Source organism: Coturnix japonica, chromosome 8 (genome assembly GCF_054131305.1).
Source record: "Coturnix japonica strain WE chromosome 8, WE-NBRP24, whole genome shotgun sequence".
Taxonomy (NCBI): Eukaryota; Metazoa; Chordata; class Aves; order Galliformes; family Phasianidae; genus Coturnix; species Coturnix japonica.
Window position 1 is genome coordinate 5677502 of NC_140670.1, and position 23471 is coordinate 5700972.

Genomic DNA, 23471 nt, shown 5'->3' on the forward strand with positions numbered 1-23471 from the left:
CTGTCAGAAATTTGCAGTTCAGAAGTTCACTTTAAACTACTGAGCTTGAAAACATTCTATCCATCTCCAGTGCATTTCTAATGCTTTGAACATCTACTTATCCAACTATTAGCAACGAATTTTGCAGTTATCTAGCAGTTTTAACAATATTAATTCTTAATTAATAGACAGCAAAAGTATGTCTACCTTGCCCTACTTTCTCAGTTCTAGTCTCAATGGGATAAATATCCCAGCTGCTGCCACACTTGCTTTCAGTGCGAAAGTTCACCTGTGAAGTCTGTAGCTCTCACTGACACGTCTGTTACATTTCTGCATAGCCACTGCTCACTATAACAACCTCCTGCTTACACAGCTTCCCTAACATCAACTTTATTAATAAAATTCATCTGCTCAAAGCCTGCATTAAGACTAAATCCATTCACTGGGGAGTTTCTGTTGGCAATACCTATGAGGCATCCCCATGATGACGTATTCAATTCCCATTTCACTGGATTTATCAATGATTGTCTTAAGTGCAGGAATCATTACTTCACATCCTTCCAAACCAAATCTCTTCTCGGAAGACCACTTGCGAGCAAGGAAGTCCTCAAATCTTCAGCAAAGGAAAAAAATAAGACAAAAACAAGAAACAGTATTTGTATTACAAAAATGTAGCAAACACTTTTTGTTAAAATCATTTAGCAAATAAAATTACATCACTTTGTTTTAAAACACCTATGAACACATGCTTATAGGCTTAGTCACACTTTGGGGAAAGGGATAGAGAGAGGAAGACAAGACAGAATTAAGTCTTCTTCCTCATCAATTTGAGAAGTATTTACCCTGATTTTGAAACAATAGGGATAGGCAGAAGAGTCTCCACCTTGCTCAAAACTCAAGTTAAACGCTGCCTTTTTCCATGTATAATCCTTCCTAGAAAAGAAGTCTACTCTATGGATTGAAGAAGATAGAGAATCTGGATTTTCTGGAGATAACAGTTAAATGCCCAAAGCAAATAGCAGCAGAAAGCATGCCTATTTCAATAGCAGAGCTCCACAAACTGCCTGATGTAATGGCTGGTAACTTGCCAAGAGCAAAGATACTGGAATTTCTGGCCCAACTGCATCTGGATAAAGACATCAATCCTTGGCAATTCTTTTCATTCTTTAATGCATTTGGACCAGAGGCAGTGCAAGTGGTTAAAAAGGACCTTTCAGCAAATACTGAAAGAGTCATATGTTGTCAAGCGTGGAGATAAAAAATGCAGAGAGAATATATCTTCATTAAAATAACTGTATAAAATCATCTTTGCAATGTCTGGGCTTACAACACTGCCATAATCCATTAAGACATGGATTATTCCTCACTTAAAACACTGACATCTACATCTTCAAAATGAAACTGAGAAGAGAAATGAAGAGACTCTCCTTAGGTAAACACTGAATACCTCAGCTAAAACATGATGCCATAATTCTGAGGAATACTACATGTATTCATCACAAAGAACGAGAAAAATCCTGCTTTAAAATGCAGTTTCAAGTACCTGAAGCATGCACTTGGAAGGAACGATTTTAATAACAGCATCCCTAAGCAAACTGATATCGCTTTATGAAGTCTCTTTACAAACTCTTCTCAAAAGCACAATCAGTTGTTCACAAAACCAGATTTCCTTTTTTCATGTCTATTTTCAGACAAAACTCACATGCTAGAGGTAGCTGGATAGAAAATTAAGTAGAACCTTTTTCTTCCATTTACATCAGAAAATTAATTTGGTAAAAGATGAACATTTGGCTGCTTCATGCCACCAGAAACTGCAGACTCATCCATAGTTCAAACAAACAGGAATAACAGCGAAATTTTTTTGCTTCTGGAGAAATGGAGATTATTTAGACTGAGAGCTTGATAAACAACCTTAGGCAAGTACAGTATTCACTTGACCAGTGACTTATTTCTGTTTAACTTTTAACTGGACAATCCTGTTACAAAACTGGCAAAGAAAATGCCTGGCAAACTATCTTCCAATGGACGCTTTGTTTTTACGTCTTTGAACAGAGAAACTTAACCAAAAACTTGCCTTTAAATACTGCAAAATTTTTGTGTTTATCAAGGGATATGCAATGTGTTTCGAAACATACCAGCTAACATATATATCATGCCTGGGAAGATAATCTAATTCAGACTCTGGAAATAAAACATTTCTATACAAACAGTCACAATGGGAGTAATCAACGAGCTGCTTCCAGACATGCTTTCATATACTGCAGAGAACAAAACTCTTGCTGCCAGGTCATGCATCAGTCCAGCACATTTCAGTGCACCTCAAAAGGCAGAGGGCAAAAACTGGACTTGAAATAACATTATGCCCTTCAAATCTGGTCCCATCTTGACACAACTTTCCAGATAGACTGTTAGTATCCCATTGAGCCAAACAAACTCATGTCAACATTCCGCTCATATAAAAATTCTCTCTGAATTCACAGTTACTGTGATTTCATTTGAGCATGTGCTACCAGAAAGATACATGCATGGCAGAATATCAGCACCCAAAGTTGTTGTTATAGAATCCTTAGAGGTCAAATGGACTTTATTATGACACCTGATATTGGAAACAGGCTATGAATGTTCTGACATGGGTATCACTAATCTGCTGAGACATTTTTCCCTGGTATTTTTCCAGCAGGTAATGCAAACACCGCCACATTTGCCACTCACATCTGCGTGTCTGTTAAAGATCATCACTCCCCATTGAAGAAAACAGAACGTTAAAATGACTACACAGACCCTGATAAACCTAACACTGCATGCTCTCCTTTGATAACATAGCCAGGTTAACTTGCATTATGCTTGCATTCCAGGTTTCATTTCAACTCCTGGCCTCTATCCCACGTTTACTGAGCCCAACATCATCGTGTGTCAGTGCATGCCAGCAGTCACAGAACAGCTTCCCAGCACCACCCCAGCATACCTCATTGAGCGCACCAGCCGTGCCAACAAAGTCCTTTTTTCCTCATTTGTAAACTTCATAACACCTGGTGTCTCAAACTTCTGCCGGATCCATTGGCACTGCTCCACATCATTGATGAACATAAATTCCAAGCCAATGTGTTGGCAGTAAGTATTCTAGGGTATAAAAACACCAATACGGGAGGCTTTAGGAATTCATGGGACATGAAAAAACAAGTAGAACTTAAAAATTATGCTTTCTTACACTTATGAAAGCCTTGTCTTCTCCCCTCTTCCCCTAGATTCTCCTCACACTAATCCTATGGGCAAATAAATGATTTTATTGAATGCAGTTTTTGCCTCATTAACTTGAAAGCTTTCTCTACAAAATAACACTTAATAGTTTTGTACTCAAAGATTCTCCTTTAGATTTTCCAAGTAGGGCAATTTGATGGCTTCACATGGCATAGCTGTATTATTGGTCAGAAAACAAAACTCAAAGAAGATGACTGGGGATAGAAGCAACGATCATCACCATCTACAAACTACAGCTGAGCTTTCATCAGTTTGGCACCCAACCCTCCTATTTTTTATTCAGATGAAAGTCTCACTGAAGATAGGACGCCAAGAGAAATCCCTGCACATCCTAAGTATTGTTTGCAAGTGCTTTATCTGTGATAGCAAATAAACACAAGTTATAAAGGTTCTGTTTGTTTCAATCCATCTAAGTTCTTTTTTGCAAAACTATAGCCTGAATTAGTATTCTGTGTGTTCCTTTTTAATACTTATCCTTCATCTACATATTTTAGATGAAACTAATGGAGCTACCATCAGTATAAACAGTACAGGCGATATTTTTTCTGCCATCTGAATTCCACACATGCTGTATTAATAAATGACAGCTAAGTTCTCTATGACTTACAATTGGAAAAAGTTCATTTCTGCAGGGAAGAAAACAAGTCACAAATCAAAGATGTCATACTGACCTCCAGCCGTCTGATGATCTCTCGTAAAGAAAGACTGTTCTCATTTCCTCCTATGAAGGTGGTTGTAGGTAGTTGGAAGACTTTGTCCAAATCTGATTCATGCAAGCCGTAAAACCCTAAAACATGTGCATTATCAATTCGCAAAGTGTAAGGCAAAAAGGAAATCAGAATTGTTTTTCAAACAACCAGAAGCTGAAGTTTAATAAATACTGAGAAAGATTAAGAATTGAAAATGTGAATATTTTGAAGGCATTCCTTGTGATAATGCACTTCACTCTGTATTTTAAAGAAATGTGTTCATTAAATAGTTACAGTTTGATTGGGAGTTACAAACCATTCTTTCTTAAACACTCTTTAATTTTATCATGTAAACACTGTCATTGACTCATTGATGCACCGTGCTGTATTTTGTACTTCACTGTTAAGTGAAATGACTAATTGTCATGATTAGGATCTCTTCCTTGTGGGGAAAAAACAACAGCATCAACAAAAAACAAACCAAAAAGAAGGAGCTTTCACAGACAGAAGCAGTTAACCAGTTGGTTAAATGCCTACCAGATTGATTTATCCTATACTAATAACTATAATAGCAGAACACACTCAGTGCAACTCTACCAAAACACTCAGGTAGAATTATCAAGGTACTTCTTCCCCAGCCTTTTCATGGGGAAGTTAGTTTCATAGAACACTGAAATGACCTGTGCAGCACTATTTCCAAAGCAATTTATAAAGCAGATTATCCCTCTAAAACAAAGTGGTGTTCAAACATATCTCATCTTGATTTAGAGCTATACAAAATCCATGGATGAGAATACAATCAAAGAAAATATTTAACCATCATGCAGTTTCAAAGGCCAAAATACAGCACAGACAAGACTGGCATCAGTGCAAGTTAAAGACTCTGTGAGGCAATGTTTAAACTTGTCTTGTTAATGAAAAAATACATACAATCTTCAAATCTTTATTTTTAATCTGGAAAAGTTGCAGGCATCCGCGTGAATGCTGATCTAAAAGCCATCACACAACTTCCAAATCCTCATGTAACAGTGTTGTGTTCTCTGTTAATTTTTATATTATAAAAGAAAGAAAGGCAATTAAAGATTAAATAACCACAGAAGTTAGTATTTAGAGCTAGAAACGGGCCAAAGGACTGTGCTGCAAGACTCTTATTATCCAGCACTTTCAGTAATTGTATTTAAAATTAATACAATATATTGTAAAGCCTAATTTTGCTTTTTCATAACACCAAAAAAAAAGGTGGGGGGAGGGAGGTAAACAGTTTCTCTGGAAACAAAGTAGTGCTACCATTCTATATTCTTTTCCTTTGCTGTCTGCCAGACTCCATTGACTCTTCATCCTTAGTCATAAAAAGACACAGAACATTCACAGGCACACATACAACACCTGTGCTTTCTACTGCAGCACTGCATATTTACAAGCATCACTTCATATTTAAAGAGCCATAACCTTAGTAAAATTGAAGAGTTCCTCGGTGTAATTCCAGAATGTGCATTTTAAAAGCAACTCCCAGAAGAAACTTCCTACCACAAAGTTGGGACAAGGAAAATGCAGACGAAAATAAAACATTAGAACACCTTCTGTACTATCTGAGGCTGTTCTTACGCTCTTCTGCCTGAAACACTCAAGGATTCCTGCGGCAGACAACATTAAGATCATTTCTAACCTAGTCATGGAAATTCCTACTCAAGTACAGCAGGAATAAAGAAACCAGTCGGTACTACTTCCTAAAGTCATACCCTCTTAACAAGCAGAAACCCTCATCCTTTAAAACCCTTGCAAAAGGAGATACCTGCTTATTATATTCTTCCAGCAAATAATCATTGTGTGAATACATTCAATTCATGAATTCTGTAATTCCCGTGCTTTCTTCTGATAATTTCAGACTTTGCTTCTTCAAGTGTTCAAGAAAGGATAAACACCAGAGGCTAGAATCCAACTTAGGTATGAAATCGCTTCCACGTTCCCCTATCCACCATTCTGCTTATTGCTTGTTTTGTCTGGGGCCATCTGAAGCTTAATCGGGATGAAAAAAAGGAGTCAAGCACAAAGGCACAGCAGTGATTTAGGTCACCAGAAACTTGGTCTGACACTTGATTAGTAATAAATTCCAGTGTTAAAAATTGTAAGAATGTATATCTTTATTTTACTTTATGTTTGTAACCATTACCCACCAGAAAGTGAACTCACAGCAACCTTAGCAGTGACCTCAGCATAGAAATTTTATCTTTGTGAAGTTTGAATCTCCTTACAGAGACTCAAATATGTAACTATTTTGTGATACCATCAAGCAAAAAAAGTTACAAGCTTTCCTGAAATGTCTTATTCAATCACCTCAGCCTAAGGAGATAAAAGAAGACAAGTAACCATTGCAAGTAACAAGGTACGCTGTGTACTCACCGAGTTTATCGATTGTAGTGATTAAGTCAGATGGAACAAACGAATCCAGGTCTGCATCCAGAATCCCAAGAGGATCGAGCTGAGCCACATGATGGCCACGGATCTGAAAACAGAAAGTGACAGAAAAACAAAATCACGCTAATTAAAGTCAGACAAAGGGAATAAGTCACTGCTACCTCTCCAAAGCTCGTAGATAAGCCATGAAGTCAAAACAATCAAACACTGCAAAGTCAAGAGAGAGTCAGATTTGCTAAATTTGCCCCTATAGAACAAGTATTAGGCATCATTAATATCTCTAGATAAGTATATTATCCCTGTTAGTAACTGCTGAATACACAATAAAATGCGGGGTTTGTTTTGTTTGGCTTAAAACTTGAAGTAGAATTACACGGAAGTCTAAATAAAAAAAACTGATATGGATGGTAAAATCTGAACCCCCAGATAAAGTTCAGAAAATAATTTATATCATTTTCTATTGCAGTTATTTTGTATTTTTGCCTGAATCTTCTTTTCACAAGAAGCAGAATACCAAAATATGGTATTACTGACCTTAAAAAGTGGATTGATGAAAAACAAATTTATATCAGGAGTGAAAAGATCAGCGTCCATGAGCCCTGCTTCACATCACAGAGCGATCTCTACTCTCATTTGAGAAACCTGGGGAATTCAGTCTATGATGTGAATGATACTGAAGATACTAAAGAACACCCAAGAAGTGCGGAGTTTAGTCAGCTTTCAGTTATCACGATTGCTGCTGTCAACATACACCATAAGTTGCTATAGATTAGTGCCTTATGTTAACACACAACAATACTATAGAAGAAAGAACTAATTAATTCATTAGAGACACACACAAGTGCTTCAGTTTTTTTTCACACTACCTCTGTTATGCAGGAGACTCCTACGTCATATTATCTCATTAAAAGCTTTTAATTGATGAATATATGACTACTTTCTCCTTACTACTTTCCGGGGAGATATTCAGATCACAGGAGTAGAATTTAATTCACACCGCTAACATCTTAATTGTTTCTTTATATTAATAAACAGCAATGTTAATAATTTACATCACAGTGTAATAGAGAGGGATGGAAGTGTGGCTCATCTATAAGAAGCGACTTACAAAAGCGTATTCTGTATACTAAATACCTTCTGTATTTGCCGAAGATTTCACAACAAAATCCATTCCACTCGTAAGCAAACAAACAGAAATAAGGCATCTTTTTTAGATCCACCAGCCCTGCAAATTCAGTCTGGCCTCTGAGACTCTTTGCATCCCATGAATCACGAGTAATAAAGCTCTGACAGGCAAAATGATGCCCACGGCAACATCTGTGCCACTTCATTGTTTACAGCAGCACAAAGTCTATCTGAGTGGAACTAAGCAAACAATTCTGTCTCCAGCGTCATCAACAGGAAAGAATTCACCTCCCAAAGCTACATCTGCTCTGCAGTATTAGCTGGAAGATTATTAGTAAGAATGCCAAAACCCATAAGAGCAAATCCGTAAAGCGCTGTGCCATATTACATGCCAGAAGCAGTTTGGTCTTTAACTAAAACACAGTACTCAACATCCATTGTGCCCAGTTTTCACAAGAGATAGAGAGGGTAAGAGTGAAGGAGAGAGTAAAGGATGAGCGAGCACAAAATTACAAGCAAACATGAAAAAAGAGAGTGAGCACACATGAGCAAACACATGCAAACAAGCAAGAAAGCAAGAAAGGTAGATCTTTCAGATTGATCAGACGAGATAAAACAGTCTCTAAGTGCTCCATTTCCAAGCTTAGCAAATCTGTCTTCTACCGAATCACATAATTCTTTAATCTGGAAAATATACACATCTCCTCAAGTCAAAAGGATTCATGCAAGTGACTCCCAGTTATTAAAGGTAACGTTAAGGGCTAAATCCTGATCCTGTTGAGATCATGAGACATTTTCACACTAAGAGTTTGTACAAAAGACCTCCTAAATAACCTACCAGTTACTGCTGAGGACAGCATATCATGTAAGTATGGCTTGTAGATTGTCCCCTGATAGACACCCCTTAGCACAATCAATTTCATGCATCTTGCTTTACTGAACAAAGCTAGGTGAAACTGGCAAACAGAAATGACTGATCGTTGTCAATGTCTCTAACAAATAATTAAATATTGTATTAGTATTATGCCTAACAGGCAACTTGCAAAGCATCACAAAGCCATCCAGCTAAAAATATATATTGTTCTATGCAGTAACTGTGACCATCAAATGAAATTTACAGTATTTCTGTACTACACTTGGACTATATCATTTGTAGAGCAATTTGCAGCTTGTGGCAAAGAAGATTCATTATTTTTTTTTGTTTTAGAGCAGGATAATTTAGGGACTGGGTATTTCCACTCTCCTTTGCAGATCCTTGAACATGCAGAGAAATGTGTTTCTAATTTGAAGGAAAATCAGCTAGTGGAGATCGAGGCATGACAAGAACAAAAATAAAGGATGCCTTGTAAATGAAGTCAACATTCTGCAAGCCATCTACATGGCTAATGCATCAATGCATCAATCTTCCTGAAGCATTTTACTGCTGTTGAAAAGGATGTTCTTTTTTCTTCAACCTAACAAAACATACTTTTCTTTCTCAGTTCAACACTTCTCAAATCAAAGCGCTTGCCTCCTATTACAGAGGCTCTGGATACACCATCCTCCACACCTCCAGAAGGCTTTCTGCAGTAACCACAGCGTTAAACTCTGCTTAAAAAAACCATAAATGAAAGGAAACAAAGTCAAATGGATACGGCTACTCTATATTACTGCTGTAATATCTTACAAGAAAAAAATTAAGAAAAATTATCCCTTGTCTATAATGAACTGCCATACTGTATGATCTACCAAGCTCTACAAGACTAATTAGTTTTATTCTGTGTCATTTTATGAAAACACTGTTTAAGAATATAGTTATTTTCAGCATGAGCTCATTTGCTGCATCCTAATCACGTAACATTTAGCAGAGGTGCTAACATTTATATATTAATTGAGCTGGTTTCATTTGGTAGGAGTTAAATGATATTGAAAAGACACATTCAGGGTCAGAAGAGACAAACTCAGAGGAGCCAAGCCAAAACACCTGAGTCAGCGCTAGTGGTGGAGACAGGATGCCAAAAGGGATGATTCTGTGCTAATACCTACTTGAATTTTTCAACTATTTGCTCCAAATATCAAACAAAAATCCATGACTTTTATGCACTGGTTTAGAACTTTAAACCCCACACCCAATTCAGCTTCAAATTAAAATACAATTGTTGATACTTGTATCAAAACAGTGTTTTTTGTTTCTTTTTTTTCCCCCATGGACATCTCACTAAATCACAATGCATCAAAGCAGGAGTCAGAAACACCGTTCTAGTCACAGATTCCATATAAACAATAATTAAATAAAAGAGGAGCCAAGATACACAACTTAAAATCATTTCAATGTCTGTGTTCATTTTTGTTAAGCAAACGTTTTCTACTGGAAATCCTTTCATTGCGTCCCGTGCTTTGCATTAGAAAAGCAATAGATTAGCTGCCTTTCCAGAAGACCTGCTCAACAGACCACAAAGCAGTTTACCACAAAAACCATAAAACAGTGACAGGTCTGAGAAATGAAAATTCTGTATCTTTCTCAATTTCATTTCATTATCAGGCAAAGGAAGGTCACAAATTGATCTAATCCCTTCAACGCTGAATTTAGAGGGTATTAAATACCTTTTAAAAACAGACAGTTGCCTCAGGTAATCCCCTCTCCTTGTTTGTCACAGACACATAGGTTCCTGCCATTTATAAAGACATTTCTATTCCATCATTTCAGTCAGATAACACATGCTTTTAAACTAAGGAAACAGAACAGCAATCCCTGAATGAGTTTCAAGCAAGTGTTATCAAAGAAGCTTAACATTCCCTAACTTTTTCCAATTCTTCAACAAAATTATGTTGCAAGAAGAAGTTAATAGGCTGAAGGAGTTGTTTATCACAGAAATACTTCAAAGTAAGCTTTGTATTTTCTCTGCATCCTCAAACCTTTCTACTCCCTTACAATATTTCTCCAAAAACTGGATTAACAGGATTCACATCTGAATCAACGGTGACAAGGCAATAGATATAGAAGAGTAAGTTTTCACACTGTTTTTAAGCCCTTAATTAAATTAAGATACTAAACACAAGACCAAAAAGAAATACTTAAACTTGTTGTAGACTTAGCAAACGTGTAACCAAAACTGCTGCGTCACATCCAAAGTCCTTTTTTCTTTCAGAGGAAAGAGGAAATTACGCTACTTCTTAATTTAATAAAAGGGTTTAAAAAAAAAAAAAATCAGAGTGTGAAATAAAGTCAATTTTGATGAATAGCTTCTCTAAAAGAAATTCATCAAAGCTGACCTAAACTCAGTACTTCAAGCCTGCCAAAATTCAGTCTCTGCTTCATTCCTTATTTCTCCTCTCTCTTTCCCTACAAATAATCCTGCTCATATAAAAAACCTCAACATTCACACTAGATGTGTGAGAAGGTAACCACGTATCCTCCTGTTTTATAGAAGACTGAAGTATTTAGAACTGTAGCAGCTTCCAGCTCAAGACAGACTTGAATTGTGGAAAGGTTTGTTGCTGAAGAGTGAAAAGAGTCCTTATTTTATTGTACATATCTGATTGTACTGCTCAACTCTCTTTTCAAAAGATGCAAAATTAGCTCAGGTAATTATTGCTTAGCATTTCAATTTGGTCAAGTAACTAACTAAGTTGTAGAGAAAAAAAAAATCTTAAAAGGCAGATGTTAAAATGAGAAGAAAAATGAAAACATTAAAAGGAAGGAAAAGGATGGTCACAAAGGAATGAACTTCTCGCCCCTTCCCCATAGTACACTTACTTGGTACGCTCTTATCAAAGACTGAACAGCAAGATGATCTTCAACAACTTTTTCAGCTTTCCCTGGTGTTTGGGCCAGGCCTTGGCTCTGAAGAAATGATGCTTTTCTTTCCAACTGGTCTGGTAGATGAGGATCACACGTTTGGCCAGCATTCGCATTACGGAAAAACAAATCCCAGGACTGGACAGAGAAGGAAGAAAATTCCTTACCTCAGGTGAATGCTTCAATCAAAAGCAGCAACTTCAAGCTGCACATTGTATCTCACTGCACAACAGTATTAAGAACAACTAACAGCAACAAAAGAGCACATTCAGTGCAGGATAAAAGCTACATCATTTCTGTCTCTGTAACATTATAAGCAATGATATATAGAAGTGACCAGAATATACCAAGTTGGGAGGGTGCCAAGAAGGATCATTAAGTCCAGTATATACATATACATATATATATATACCTATGTTCCACACCTTTGCAGCATCCTCATGTTTTCACTTAAATGGAAGCCTTCTTATCTGTCTTCTTAGAATGAGCTTATTCAGTGGAAAACTCCAACACTTACGAGCACTCTGATACATTATTCATTCAAACAGCTCTTTTTAATGGCAAAGTTGATTCACATAACAAGTAACAGGTATAATATCATGCTGTTAATAAAGAGTTATCAAGCCTCAAAAACTGAAAACCTTAATAATTGAAATGAAACCATTCCTTTAATTATGCTTAAGTAGTTAAGATAGTGAATAAGTTGACTCAGTCCTTAAGAACTTTTCTTGAAGAAACCATACAAATACCAGTTAGGCAACAACAAAATATTTCTAAAACTATTTTTTTCCTGAATAAAGACAGTCTTTATACTGACATTTCTGCAGGCTTTAAGGCATTCAGGAACACTACAAGCAGGCCAACCTATGGGGGAAAAATCCTACTCAGTTTTCCAAGTTTAAGTTGCAGAAGGAGGGGGCAGCATTAATTGAACCTGTGAACACAAACTCCTCCATGAACATGAGCACAATGCCAGAAAAACTCTTTTAAGGCACCTCACAAAAATGATAAACATATCTAATTATTCACTCATCTCTTATACAGGCTTGATGTAATACAGTCTCACTTGTACACGCCTTATTTAATCAATACAGGCGGATCATACGTGGTGGTTAGTTTTAGGAAATAAGTCATGCTTACCATCTTTACTCTTCTTTGCTTGACACCTTACCTGTCACAATTAGATTAGAAGTCCGAATTTATATAACATCCTATGAATGGCCTTCAAGAGTCTATTAGTCCAACTACATTGCCTCTGGTATTCTGTCTATATATCTTACAACATGTTAAGAACCATATTGTTATTCCACACCTACACAGCACACAGTATGAGAGACTGCAGACCCCAGACTACGGTAAACCAATACAATATCTGTGAATTGAAAGTAAGGCTACTTAGACTGGAGGAATTATTTTGGCAATTCAGTCATTAACTTTCATTATATTAGTAAGTTCCTAATACACATTTGGAACCACGACAAATCTGACACTTGATATTCAGGCAAGGTTTTAATCAAGAATGCGTTTTGCTTATCTTAGGGTTCTTCTTTTCCCAGGAGCAATGCCCGTATCTCTCTCACAGCATGTGCCCACTGAAAAACTGAATATTAAACTAGTGGACTGCTGAGACACCTGCTAATAAAATCCAAGCAAACCTACCCAACAAGCTACCGGGTCAAAAGTAAACACAGGAGCCTTTCTGTGTGCAAATTCACAAATATAAATAAATCCCTTCAAAACGCTTAAATATGAAGACACCGTCAGTTAGGAGAGAAGGAAGCTACACTATTTCTTAGTGCATTTCTGAACTTATTGATTTGTTGAGCTGGTTTGACATTTAATCAGAGGGGAGGGAAAATACATCATTTGGCTACAGAAAATTAGTTTTTTCTAGACACACATCCATCAAAGCCTTTAAAAATTTCTGTGGTGCCTTTCAAGATTGATACCAGATTATAGTCCTCAAGTCTTGCGTATCAACGACAGTTTCTTGCAACAGCATTTACCAAGTGACTGAAAAGATTGAAGATAAACTTGGTCTCAGGGCGTATCTAAAGATTCTCAACTAAATTAGTGATGTTCTTTAAAATAAGGTATGACTTATAATAGAAGAACACATCTATGAAGAAAAAAAAAATCTAAAGTGGCACATAAGTGATACATGATATATTCTTCTGCTTTTTTTTTTTTTTTTCCTGACAGCGAATCTCTACTGCAGTTAACCACTATTTTAATTTCTCAATTAACTCCACACAGTTCAAGTGATTAAGTGGCAATATTTTACTCATATAATAAACAGCATTACACTTGAGCAACTAAAACATCTGTTACCTTGCCAGTGTTTTGGGCTTTTTTTCCTAGTGACATAATATTTATCAACTGCACTAAAGAGAGTAAATCCTTAGAAAGATGCACACTGAGCATCACTGCATAAAAAACAAACAGTCAAACAGAGGAAAAAAACAACCCTTTTTCCAAGTACACACAACAAAAAGGTGATTACATGCTCAAGGTAGAGCAGCTGCATACAGGATAATATGAAAGACATTATGTACTCAACATCCAACCGTGCAATTTGTAATTAATCATGTGATAGTTATAACTGAGCCTTGTCAAGCTTCTGCTTTATGATCTATGGCTCTGACACCACAACTCAAGCAGAAATAATGATGCCTTTCTCAAAGCCCACTTCATTTTATCCTGATTGTTGTTTTGGCTACCGTAAGGATGGGAAAATTCAAAAGACAAGGAAGAGAAGGAAACCATCAGGAATTTATTTCTACAAGGAATAGAAGCTCTTATGAAATAAATATACATTAGCAAATAGATATGCATGCTATATAAAGAAAGGAGACATTCTTAGGAATAAGAATGTTTTAAATAAACATACATGGCAAGACATAACTAATCAATTCTTTTTTGAGGGGGAAATAACTTGAGGAGCCTTGACTAACTGGAGCTTCTATGTATAAGTAAATAACATGATCTTAAAAGCCCGGGGGGGGGGGGGGGGGGAGGGGGGGAGGAGGGGTGGAGAAAGAAAGAAAGAAAAGAAAGAAGTAAAAGAAACCTTTTCAGCTCATTAACAAGGAGAAACAGCACTGCTGATAAGAAGAAGGAATCCATGAGGGGAAGAAAAATGGAAGGAGAATGTAACATTTAAAAGCTTAGCAGAAGTTGTGTCTCTGAACAATGCAGAACATAATGGACAAATAATGAAATTACTATTTTCTGTAACAGAATGACAAAATCAGAGGTTCAACTCATGCCATACAACGATGGCATACATCTTCCTTACTTTTAAGAAAATAAAGTGACTGGAGTTCTCAGCATTTTCTTTTTTTCAGAGGCTCACCTAAGCAACTTCTGTCAATACAGGTAATTTTCAAGAAACCAAAAATGAAATTCACTGATGAAACTAAAATTTAAAAATTATGTCTTATTACAGCATTAATCTCCTCTCTCAACAGGAAAATAAATAAATAAATAAATAACAATACCACAATTAAAGCATGAATGTGTGTGAAGTAATTCTGTCAGTCATTTTCTTTTATACTCATAGACCAAGCAAACTCAGATTACTTCAGTTCATTACTGCTGACTATATTATGTACAATTAACTGGGAAAATAATCCAGACGTTTTTAAAACACAGCCTTGCTCCCTAGGTTGCCCCCCATTCCACCAGCATAATTCCATCCCTCCGCCAACTTGTTTCTGCTGGTTTATCTGCTGACATTCAACCTACAAACTGCAGCATCTTATCAGGATCCATATTATCTATGGGATAACTGTCAGATGAACTGGACAGATCCTCGGTAGGACTTTTAGCATTTCTGCCCATCCGCAAGGATCAGAATAGTAGCAAGCAGAGCTAGAACACCCAGAACAACAGCCTAGGTCCTATGGGCGGCTTTTCTCACTACGAGGGCGATGGGGCCACGGAGGCTCCCTAGCCGCAGAAACACGGCGGCGCGGCCGTTTCAGCACCACAGACAGCTCCCGGAGGCTCGGCAAGAAGGTTGCTAGAAGTTGATGCAACTTAAATAGATATCTATATAAAGACAGCATCAGATGCAGCACTTAGGAACGTGTTCATACGCACAGCATGCTCACAATGAAAGGGCTGGTAACAAGCTCTATCACCAACACCAGGCGAAGGCCCCCTCATACGTTAAAATCAATACATTCACACTACACACTGCCTTGCTCTACGCTGGTTGCCGATGTAACCGGCAGCGACAAGACGAAGAATCAAAGAGAAATGGTATGACCTACAGCAACAAGTTCTAAGTGATATTTTGATGTATGTGCCTCAAGAATAAGGCAGCACACGACCAATTTGGTAATACATTTCATACTGCTTCCTTCAGTAGAAAATGACTCATTTGCCTTAGAATTTATCTAACTTCTCATTTCCTTCTTAAGATAATAATATACATGTATCATCGTAAGGGAGCCTTCCTTGTCAGCAGAAAGCTTATTAAACAAGAGTGAGTCCAAGTATTTTGCCCATAAGCCACTGTACCCTCTGATATAAACTTATTATGATGAGCTAAAAAGTTAAAGTTATTACATTTCTTTCTCAAGGTCTGATTAATAACTTCACAATCTGCTTTAACAACATTCATGTGGAAAAAAGCTGAAGGTTTCTGAGTAGCTCGCTACTTCTCAAATGGACTTCTCATTCTTCCAGCTCAGGTCACCGAGCTCACGGCTCCTCCATACCTTTGTTTTGCTGCAATATCACATCTTAGATCAATCAATATGTGGGAAATTAGTTTCACATTTTTTCATTTCATACAAGGCTTTTCTTCTGTTTTTAACTTGCCTTATAAGAAGTCCAAAAAAATCAATTCTACTCAACCTAATAGTATCATTTGCAGTTAACTTTTTCACTCACCTTATGTACACTTTGAGGGTTTTCAAGCCACGCGTAATACATTTCCTCCACATAACTTGAATTACTTCCACTCAGGAATGGCTCTGAGCTTCCTGATGAGACATAGCGTCGGCCATGGGAGAACACCCTTCCAGTTATGTCTGGCTTTCGCAGTGTTTTAATGCCATGCCACTTCACCATGGCTGCAAACAGCTTCAAATGACTCATGTTTGTTTATTAAATGGAAGATCCAAATCTATTAATAAGACAAAAAAACAAAAACAAAAAAACTAATTAAAAAAAATTAAACACAGAAAATGAATTACAGACACATTCAGTCTCACGGTGAAAAGTTTCTGGCTGGAGTATTCTTCAACCAAGCCCACATGTAGGCATAAATCACTGTCAGGAGAGATGCCACTCCATGGCCATCAGTACAGCTACACTTATAGCCGTGGAAGTGATGCTGATGTCTGTCCCCCACACTGAGCAGCTCATGTCCCAGGTCCTGTAACTGGTAACATTGCCCTGGTTCCCAAAGCAAAAGCCATCACAACACCATTTGCACCGCGTGCACCCTGAGCACAAGGTCTCTGGGAATCAACACGACTGCTAATCATTGACTTTAGAGGAGCTCCTGGTTACCATAACCACAGTCACGCAGCTGAAGAAAGACGCGACCTCTTACAGAGCCAAATTCAAGGCACAGTTCACAAGAACCGTGGCTGAAAAAAAATATATACAGGCCCATCCTGCCTGTAATTATTCTTGTACACCTTACTCCACATCAATCTCATCCTCTACCACCAAACATCTGCACAGGTACCTCAGGGGGTGGGAGTCTGTTTCTGAAGGGTTACTTGCTCTCATTTAAAGTGCTTTGCTGAGATAAAAAGGAATGAAATGAACATTTTCATTGTATTACAGTGACAAACCTCTTAAGTACATGTAATTTCACAATTCTTCTTGCTAAAATGCCTGCCTGGAGATGTGTCTATGTCTTCTAGCACTCAGCAAAATAGATTATAAGGGAGATTTGAAAATGGATGCCAGTTCTGCATATAGCATTATTATCTAATTGACTAAAGGTGCCTAAAACAGTTATCACAGACCTTATTCCAAGCATATCAGGGACCCCTGATATGTTCATAGACCAACCCAGCCCACCCAGCCTTGTGACTGTGAGTCCAAAATCATCACACAGGACAGCATGCAGAAGCTGTTACCATTGCTCCACTCTGCTATGTTTCCTAAATCAACTCTGAAATGGAAACAGTGATTGACATGGAATCATGCTGAGCAAGAAACAACCTACAGGAAGATATTAATTAAATCTCTACCAGAGGTCATAAATAAGAAAGAAGCAATGAACCAGAACCTGATATTTAATGCACCAAAGCACCCTTAGAACAGTGAAAGTAAATGAAAGCTGTGTGAATTTCTCCAGTACAGTCCTGCAGTACTGTGAGTGTCTCAGGATGTGAGCCAGCTTTCACCTTGGCACTCCGAAGCCATGATGTAATGTCAAGGGCAGCCTCATGAATTCTTCCAGACAGGTTTCTAAAGGGTATCAAACAACCAGCAAGACACTTCCAGTAACAAGGTATTTGTTCTGCTTTCTTCTAGATTACATGAAACAAAGATGTTATGAAGACAGTCACACATGTATTGATGTTCTCCTGGTACTGCCAGCACCAGTACTGAGCTTCCATAGACCTAAAGAGCGCTGATACCAATGCTAATAGATACTCATTAGAACCTGTTCCAATGCTTGTTCATCCACTACTGTGTTAATCTCCTATGTACTGCATGGTGCTCACTCTGAGAGCTCTTCTTTGGATAAAAAAAAGAACTCTAATTGAACGAGGCTAGTAGCGGGGAAATAAAGCAATGAAAATAATGAATGAAGTACACTCAAAAGCTTGCAGTGGATCACAGAATCACAGAATGACCCGGGTTGGAAGGGACCTCAAGGATCATGTATTTCCAACCCCCCTGCCTGGCAGGGCCACCAAACATACACATTTACTAGACCAGGTTGCCCAGGGCCCCGTCCAACCTGGCCTTGAACACCTCCAAGGGCAGGGATCACTGAGAATAGAGAGGCAATGCTACACAACTGTCCAACCAAGTAGAGCTGGAAGGAGCTCCCAGGCACATATTTATTACAGGGCAAGCCTTGGGCCAGGGGGGTACCTCACACGACTGAGCAAGGCGATGAGTGTTAGCGAGCCCAGGCTGCCAGCAGCTCCTGAGGCCGCAGGGCATTAGGCCGCTCCCCTTCCATCCCCACAAGGACACGAAGGGGCAGCGCCCCGTTCTCCCAGCGCCCCCTCACCGCAGCCCGGAGCCGCCGGGGATGCCTCGTCCCGGCGGCCGCCGCTCAGCGCCCCGCGGGAAGGCCGGGCTCACAGCCCAGCCCAGGCTCCCCGTTCCCCCCGCACCCAGCCGACCCCCACAGGCCTCACCCCTTCTAAGCCGCCCCCCGCCCGCGCTGCCAGACCTGGGGCCGCACTGAGGGACCGGCGAACCGTGCCGGGGTGGTGCCGTTACCTGCGTCACGGCGCGGTGCCGGTGGGCGCGCTGAGGTCACGGCGGGGCGGGGCGGCGGGGCGCGGTCCCAGCGCTGCGCTCACCGGAGCGGCCCAGGCCACGCCCACGGCAACGCCGTACCACAGCAGCAGCACCACGGCGCCATGTTGGGCGGGTCGGGATCACTGCGAGATATCAGGGTTCATCCTGGATATCCATCAATTCCGCGCTCCTCAGCTCAAACAGCAGAGAACAGAGAAGATGGGGCTGGCAGAAAAGGGGCTGCCAAGCTGCACAAGGGGGCTCATCAGCCCTGTGAAGTGTTATGTGTGTTAGGCAGGTACTTGCAGACAGGCAGGTGCTGGCCGAGCCTCTACAAGTGGTGAAGTATTGTTGGTTGCTGCATCTACTAATTGAGTTTTAACCTTATTATGAGCAGACAGAAACAGTCTTTAGAGCTATCGTGCTATGCTGAGTGAATGTAAATTCAATTAAAAATGATGGTGAAGACAAGCAGACCTCCCATTTCAGAGGGAAACCCAAAGTCAAAGGTGACCTTGAATACCATTGCAGTGAAAAGGCCCTGCTCCTTTGGTACATTTCCAGTTGTAATGCTTCCGTTCACAGTTCTAGCTGAACTCACCCATTTATGCATCCGTTTCTTTGCTTATCCCTCCCTTTTACTCACCGCTGAAGGAAGACACACACACCATCCTTGTTTCATCCTGAACAGTCACACTGTTGCACTATTTGATTTGTTATTTTCCCTCTGTCCAGCACTGTGACTGTAATGCCTTGCCTCTGTCCTTGCTTGGTTTGGTACATTGGTTTCCTTGCCGGACCAACTTGCAATCAGCACTGAGGTTCCCGAGGTTAATTGCTTCACACAACTCTCTCAGTAACACAGCATGACTTCTCAGTAGGTTTGTTCCTTCAAAGGGTAATCTCATAGGAGGTGGTCTGGATGCAGGATTACTCAGAGAAGGACAATCTCATTAAGAGCTTCCCCTCCTGAGATAGATGTATTTATTTATGTATTTTTGGCAACTCTTCGTTGTTACCAGTAATTTCACTGGAGACGACGCTTATCAGAAGTTCCCTTCAGCCAAGCACAGAAACTCCATTTTACTTTATTTCCTAATGTGTTTATTACAAGTTAAGTCTAAAACTGTAAATGGATAGATCCACATATGAAGTACCATCTCTTGGACTCGCTTTGGGCCTAACAGTAGAGACAGAGAATATCCTGTGCTGCTTGCTCTAGTTGGCTCAAGTGGGTTCCAGCATCTAGGACCTATTTTTTAATAGATCATCCCTTTAGGAGAAAATAAAACATCAGGGTACCCCGACATCATCACACACAACAGGAAAATTATCCTCATCACTCAGTCTATACCACTGGCTGTGTTTTCTTCAGGAGGATCTATTTTGATTTTTAATGCTCTTTGTCCTGATGAGGAATGTGTAATTATCTTACGTACGAGGCAAGAGAGTTCTCTGTCGCTTCAAACTTCCAGGGCACCTGAGATTTGCAGCTTTCCCTGGGAGTAAGGATTGCTAATGAAGCTTTTGAAGCTACAGTGGCAGCATCTGATTGTAATTGCTGAAAGATGACTCTTGAAGAGGTTTATTTGCACTAATCAACACCATGTTGTGCCTCAAAGCTAAAGTTCTCTTAGATGCACTGTCCCTACCGAGTCATGCAGCAACAACTAAACAGCCTTTTCTGTTTACTTCTGTTCTGGCACCGTGTCTGTTTTCCTGATGGGATCCTTTGAAGCTGCTCTCCAAACCTGTTGCACAGTTAAAACTACATAATTCCTTTCTAACACTTTCCTCTTCCATCTCCTGCCCCCTCCAGCCCTGCTGCCTGAAGCCAAAGGGACTCGTCCTACTCATTAACATGAAGCAGTCCCTTTGAGGACTCTGATTAGCCCAAGCCTTACGTAGATGAGCTTGAAGCAAACAGTTCACTCTGTAGTCCACACATACCATCACCACAGGGCTCTGCATGCAGTAGAGGCTTGGAAGAGCGAGCAGGAAGCTGAGTTACGATCCCTTGTGCAGACAGGGTGAACCTTGCAGGCCACAGCTGAGATCATTGGCTAGACACTGCCGAGCAGGAGAGTGGCAATGAGGCCATCAGATCGGAGTGCAAGGATATATAGAGAGCTATTTCTGCAAACAAAGACTCACAGGGAATTAACACATACTCAGACACGAGCCAAAACATGCGTGGGTTTCATCCCTGAGGTCTAGTATTCCGACACTTGTGAGTTTTACCTTTATACACAACAGGCACTGCCTAAATCTCATGAACTCTGAGCAGGTGACTCACACAAGTCACTGACCACCTGCTGCCTCATGTTGTCCACAAATTTTCATAACAGCAAAGCCTTACCCCGTTCATTTAAGCACATACATGAATTATTTGGCCACTGACAAATCATTTTTCATGGGTACAGTTTTACACGCAGCTTTTACTGGACTGCAATAGAAGCCAATCTAAAAGTAATTTATTTTAAGGCTATCTGAAGGTGACGTGTAATCAAGATTTGAGGGGAAAAGAGGCAAATGTTTGTTTACAGCGAGCAAGAGTTTGATTAGCCTTGAAACCTTTCAAATTACCAGAGCCAAAAGCTATCCTTGTAGGCAAAGGAGGTTCCTGTTGTCAGTCAGAAAGCTGCCCCAAGCTGCAATGCAGAAAGTGCACGTTCATCTCATTGCTTCCAGATTTCGCACTGATAAACAATTTTAAGACTTCAAAAACTTGAAACAATCAGAGTTATCTGTTTTCTGGCTGACTATGTACTTAATGTTCATTTTAAAAGCAAACCTGGTCCTCACGATTGCCTGTCATCAAATGGTTGAACTTCAGATAGCAGAAACAAGGTTCAAATTGGTTGCGTTATTAAATACAATCTACTGGATTTGGCTGTTTTGTGCATGTGGAGGTGATGAAATGAAGGCCTGGTGAACCCAATTAATCAGTAGGTGATTTTCTTTTCAGCACGAAAGCACGGGGAATTGCCATTATCAACAATCACGGAATCACAGAGTGGCCTGTGTTGGAAGGGACCTCAAGGATCATTAATCTCCAGCCTCCCCAACACAGGCAGGGCCACCAACCTCCCCATTTAATTACCAGCCCAAGGGGGCAGCCCCATCCAACCTGGCCTTCAACACATCCAGGGATGGACGGGGCACCCACAGCCTCTCTGGGCAGCTGTTCCAGCACCTCACCACCCTCATAGTAAAGAACTTCCCCCTCCCTCCTTCAGCTTACAACCATTTCCCCTTGTCAATGAAGTCTAAATGCCACTCAGCAGAGATTTACAGCAAAGAATTAGAAACCTCCTTTCTCCTCAAAAATCAAAGTTCTGATTGTCCACATAACGTCCCTTAATTTCTGGCCCATATTTACTGTAGGTCAAGTAATTACAAATGAAAATCCCACTCCATTTATACGATATTCATTCACAACATAGATTAAGTTACAATATTTGTACTCCAGACATCTTATTAATGCTGTTCTACTATAAAATACCTCAAGGCAACAGGTAAAGAATGGCTTAGAACTCCAACAGAATAATTACCTTACAGTGCAGGCATTCTGAAGATACAGTTAGCTCTCCTTTTCAGGACCTTATCCATTACACAAAGAACATGCAGCACCTCCTATTATTTTATTTCTATGATGCTTTGGTTCGGATCCCATCCATTCTGTTAAAAACAAACCTTGTCATCATTCAATAATGAATTTTAGCTTTTCAAAGCAGTTTTCCTAACCTCTAATTTTCAAAATGTGAATCTTCAGACCTTTGCAAAACACACTTCTTGCCACGATTGAATGCTGGTTTATACAATATCTTTATTGTATTTGGTGTGCCAAGTTATTCTGCAGAGAGGAAGAAATTAACACATTCAGCACTTTCCATCAACTTCCAGCTGAAGGCACAGCGTGCATCAAAGCAGAAGTGAACTCCTTACTAATAAAGACACACAGGATGGTTTTCCTGATGCATCTCTGAAGTAGATAGTAAAATACAGGTAAAATACATCTAAATCTTAAGTGGATACTCCTCAACAGTAACTGATTCGATTCAGCTTCCTTCGCTTCCAAAGGGAAGTGAACAAAGTTCAATTCTCTTTTGTGATAACCCATGTTAAGTCATAGTTCAAGATAAAAAACTTGCCCAGTGTTCCTTTGCAGATACACCTCCTTGGAAAACAGCCTACCAGACTGGTTCAACCACTTCTCTTGGACCCGTATCCTTACACCTTATAACACACAGCAACCCTTTTCTGCCCAGTCATTGTGCTACCAGAGGTGCCATCTCCAGGCTGTCCAATGCTTGATGTCACCATGAGGCAATTGGTTATTTTGACCACTTACACAAGAAAGATTAAATGTGCTTGAGGATCAGCCTGTTTTATTTGCTGCAGAAGACTGAAGCGTTGTAAGCACCGCAAGTACAATTCCACCTGTCCCAGTTTCCTTTGGTAAACACAGTATATGAATTTATTCTTTAACTTAGCTAATGCACAGCGTCTCTGGGTACAAGAATCACTCCAATAAGATAAGAAGAGGCATAAATAGACCAGAAAATAGGGTGAAACTGCAAAAAGGTGCACCTACAGGAAGGAGGGCTCACCAAGAGTCCCTCTAATTGAGGAGCAGCTCCCAGGTGCTCTCCCAGGTGCTGATATTTCAATGACCCTGAAGCTCTCTTAAGACTAACCCCAATTTGTTACTTCCTTCTTAAATCACTAAGCACAACAAATCAACTCACTGCAAGAAAAAGCAGACCGCA

General features: G+C 39.5%; 1 protein-coding gene across 3 annotated transcripts in view; it reads right to left on the reverse strand.

Annotated features, from left to right (window-relative positions):
• Window positions 1-18793, reverse strand: part of OGDHL (oxoglutarate dehydrogenase L) — a 43839-nt gene extending 25046 nt beyond the window's left edge. The window contains exons 1-7 of one of the 3 annotated variants that reach the window (XM_015866064.3): window positions 18679-18793; window positions 16147-16381; window positions 11203-11382; window positions 6327-6429; window positions 3909-4024; window positions 2945-3099; window positions 446-592 (exon numbers count right to left, since the gene is read on the reverse strand). In XM_015866064.3, coding sequence (XP_015721550.2) covers window positions 446-592; window positions 2945-3099; window positions 3909-4024; window positions 6327-6429; window positions 11203-11382; window positions 16147-16353 — 908 coding nt within the window. In that variant the 5' untranslated portion in view covers window positions 16354-16381; window positions 18679-18793. Of the gene's footprint in view, window positions 1-445; window positions 593-2944; window positions 3100-3908; window positions 4025-6326; window positions 6430-11202; window positions 11383-16146; window positions 16382-18593 lie in introns of all 3 variants that reach the window. The other 2 variants (XM_015866063.3, XM_015866065.2) reach the window with 2 other exon arrangements.
• Between the last annotated feature and the right edge of the window lie 4678 nt (window positions 18794-23471).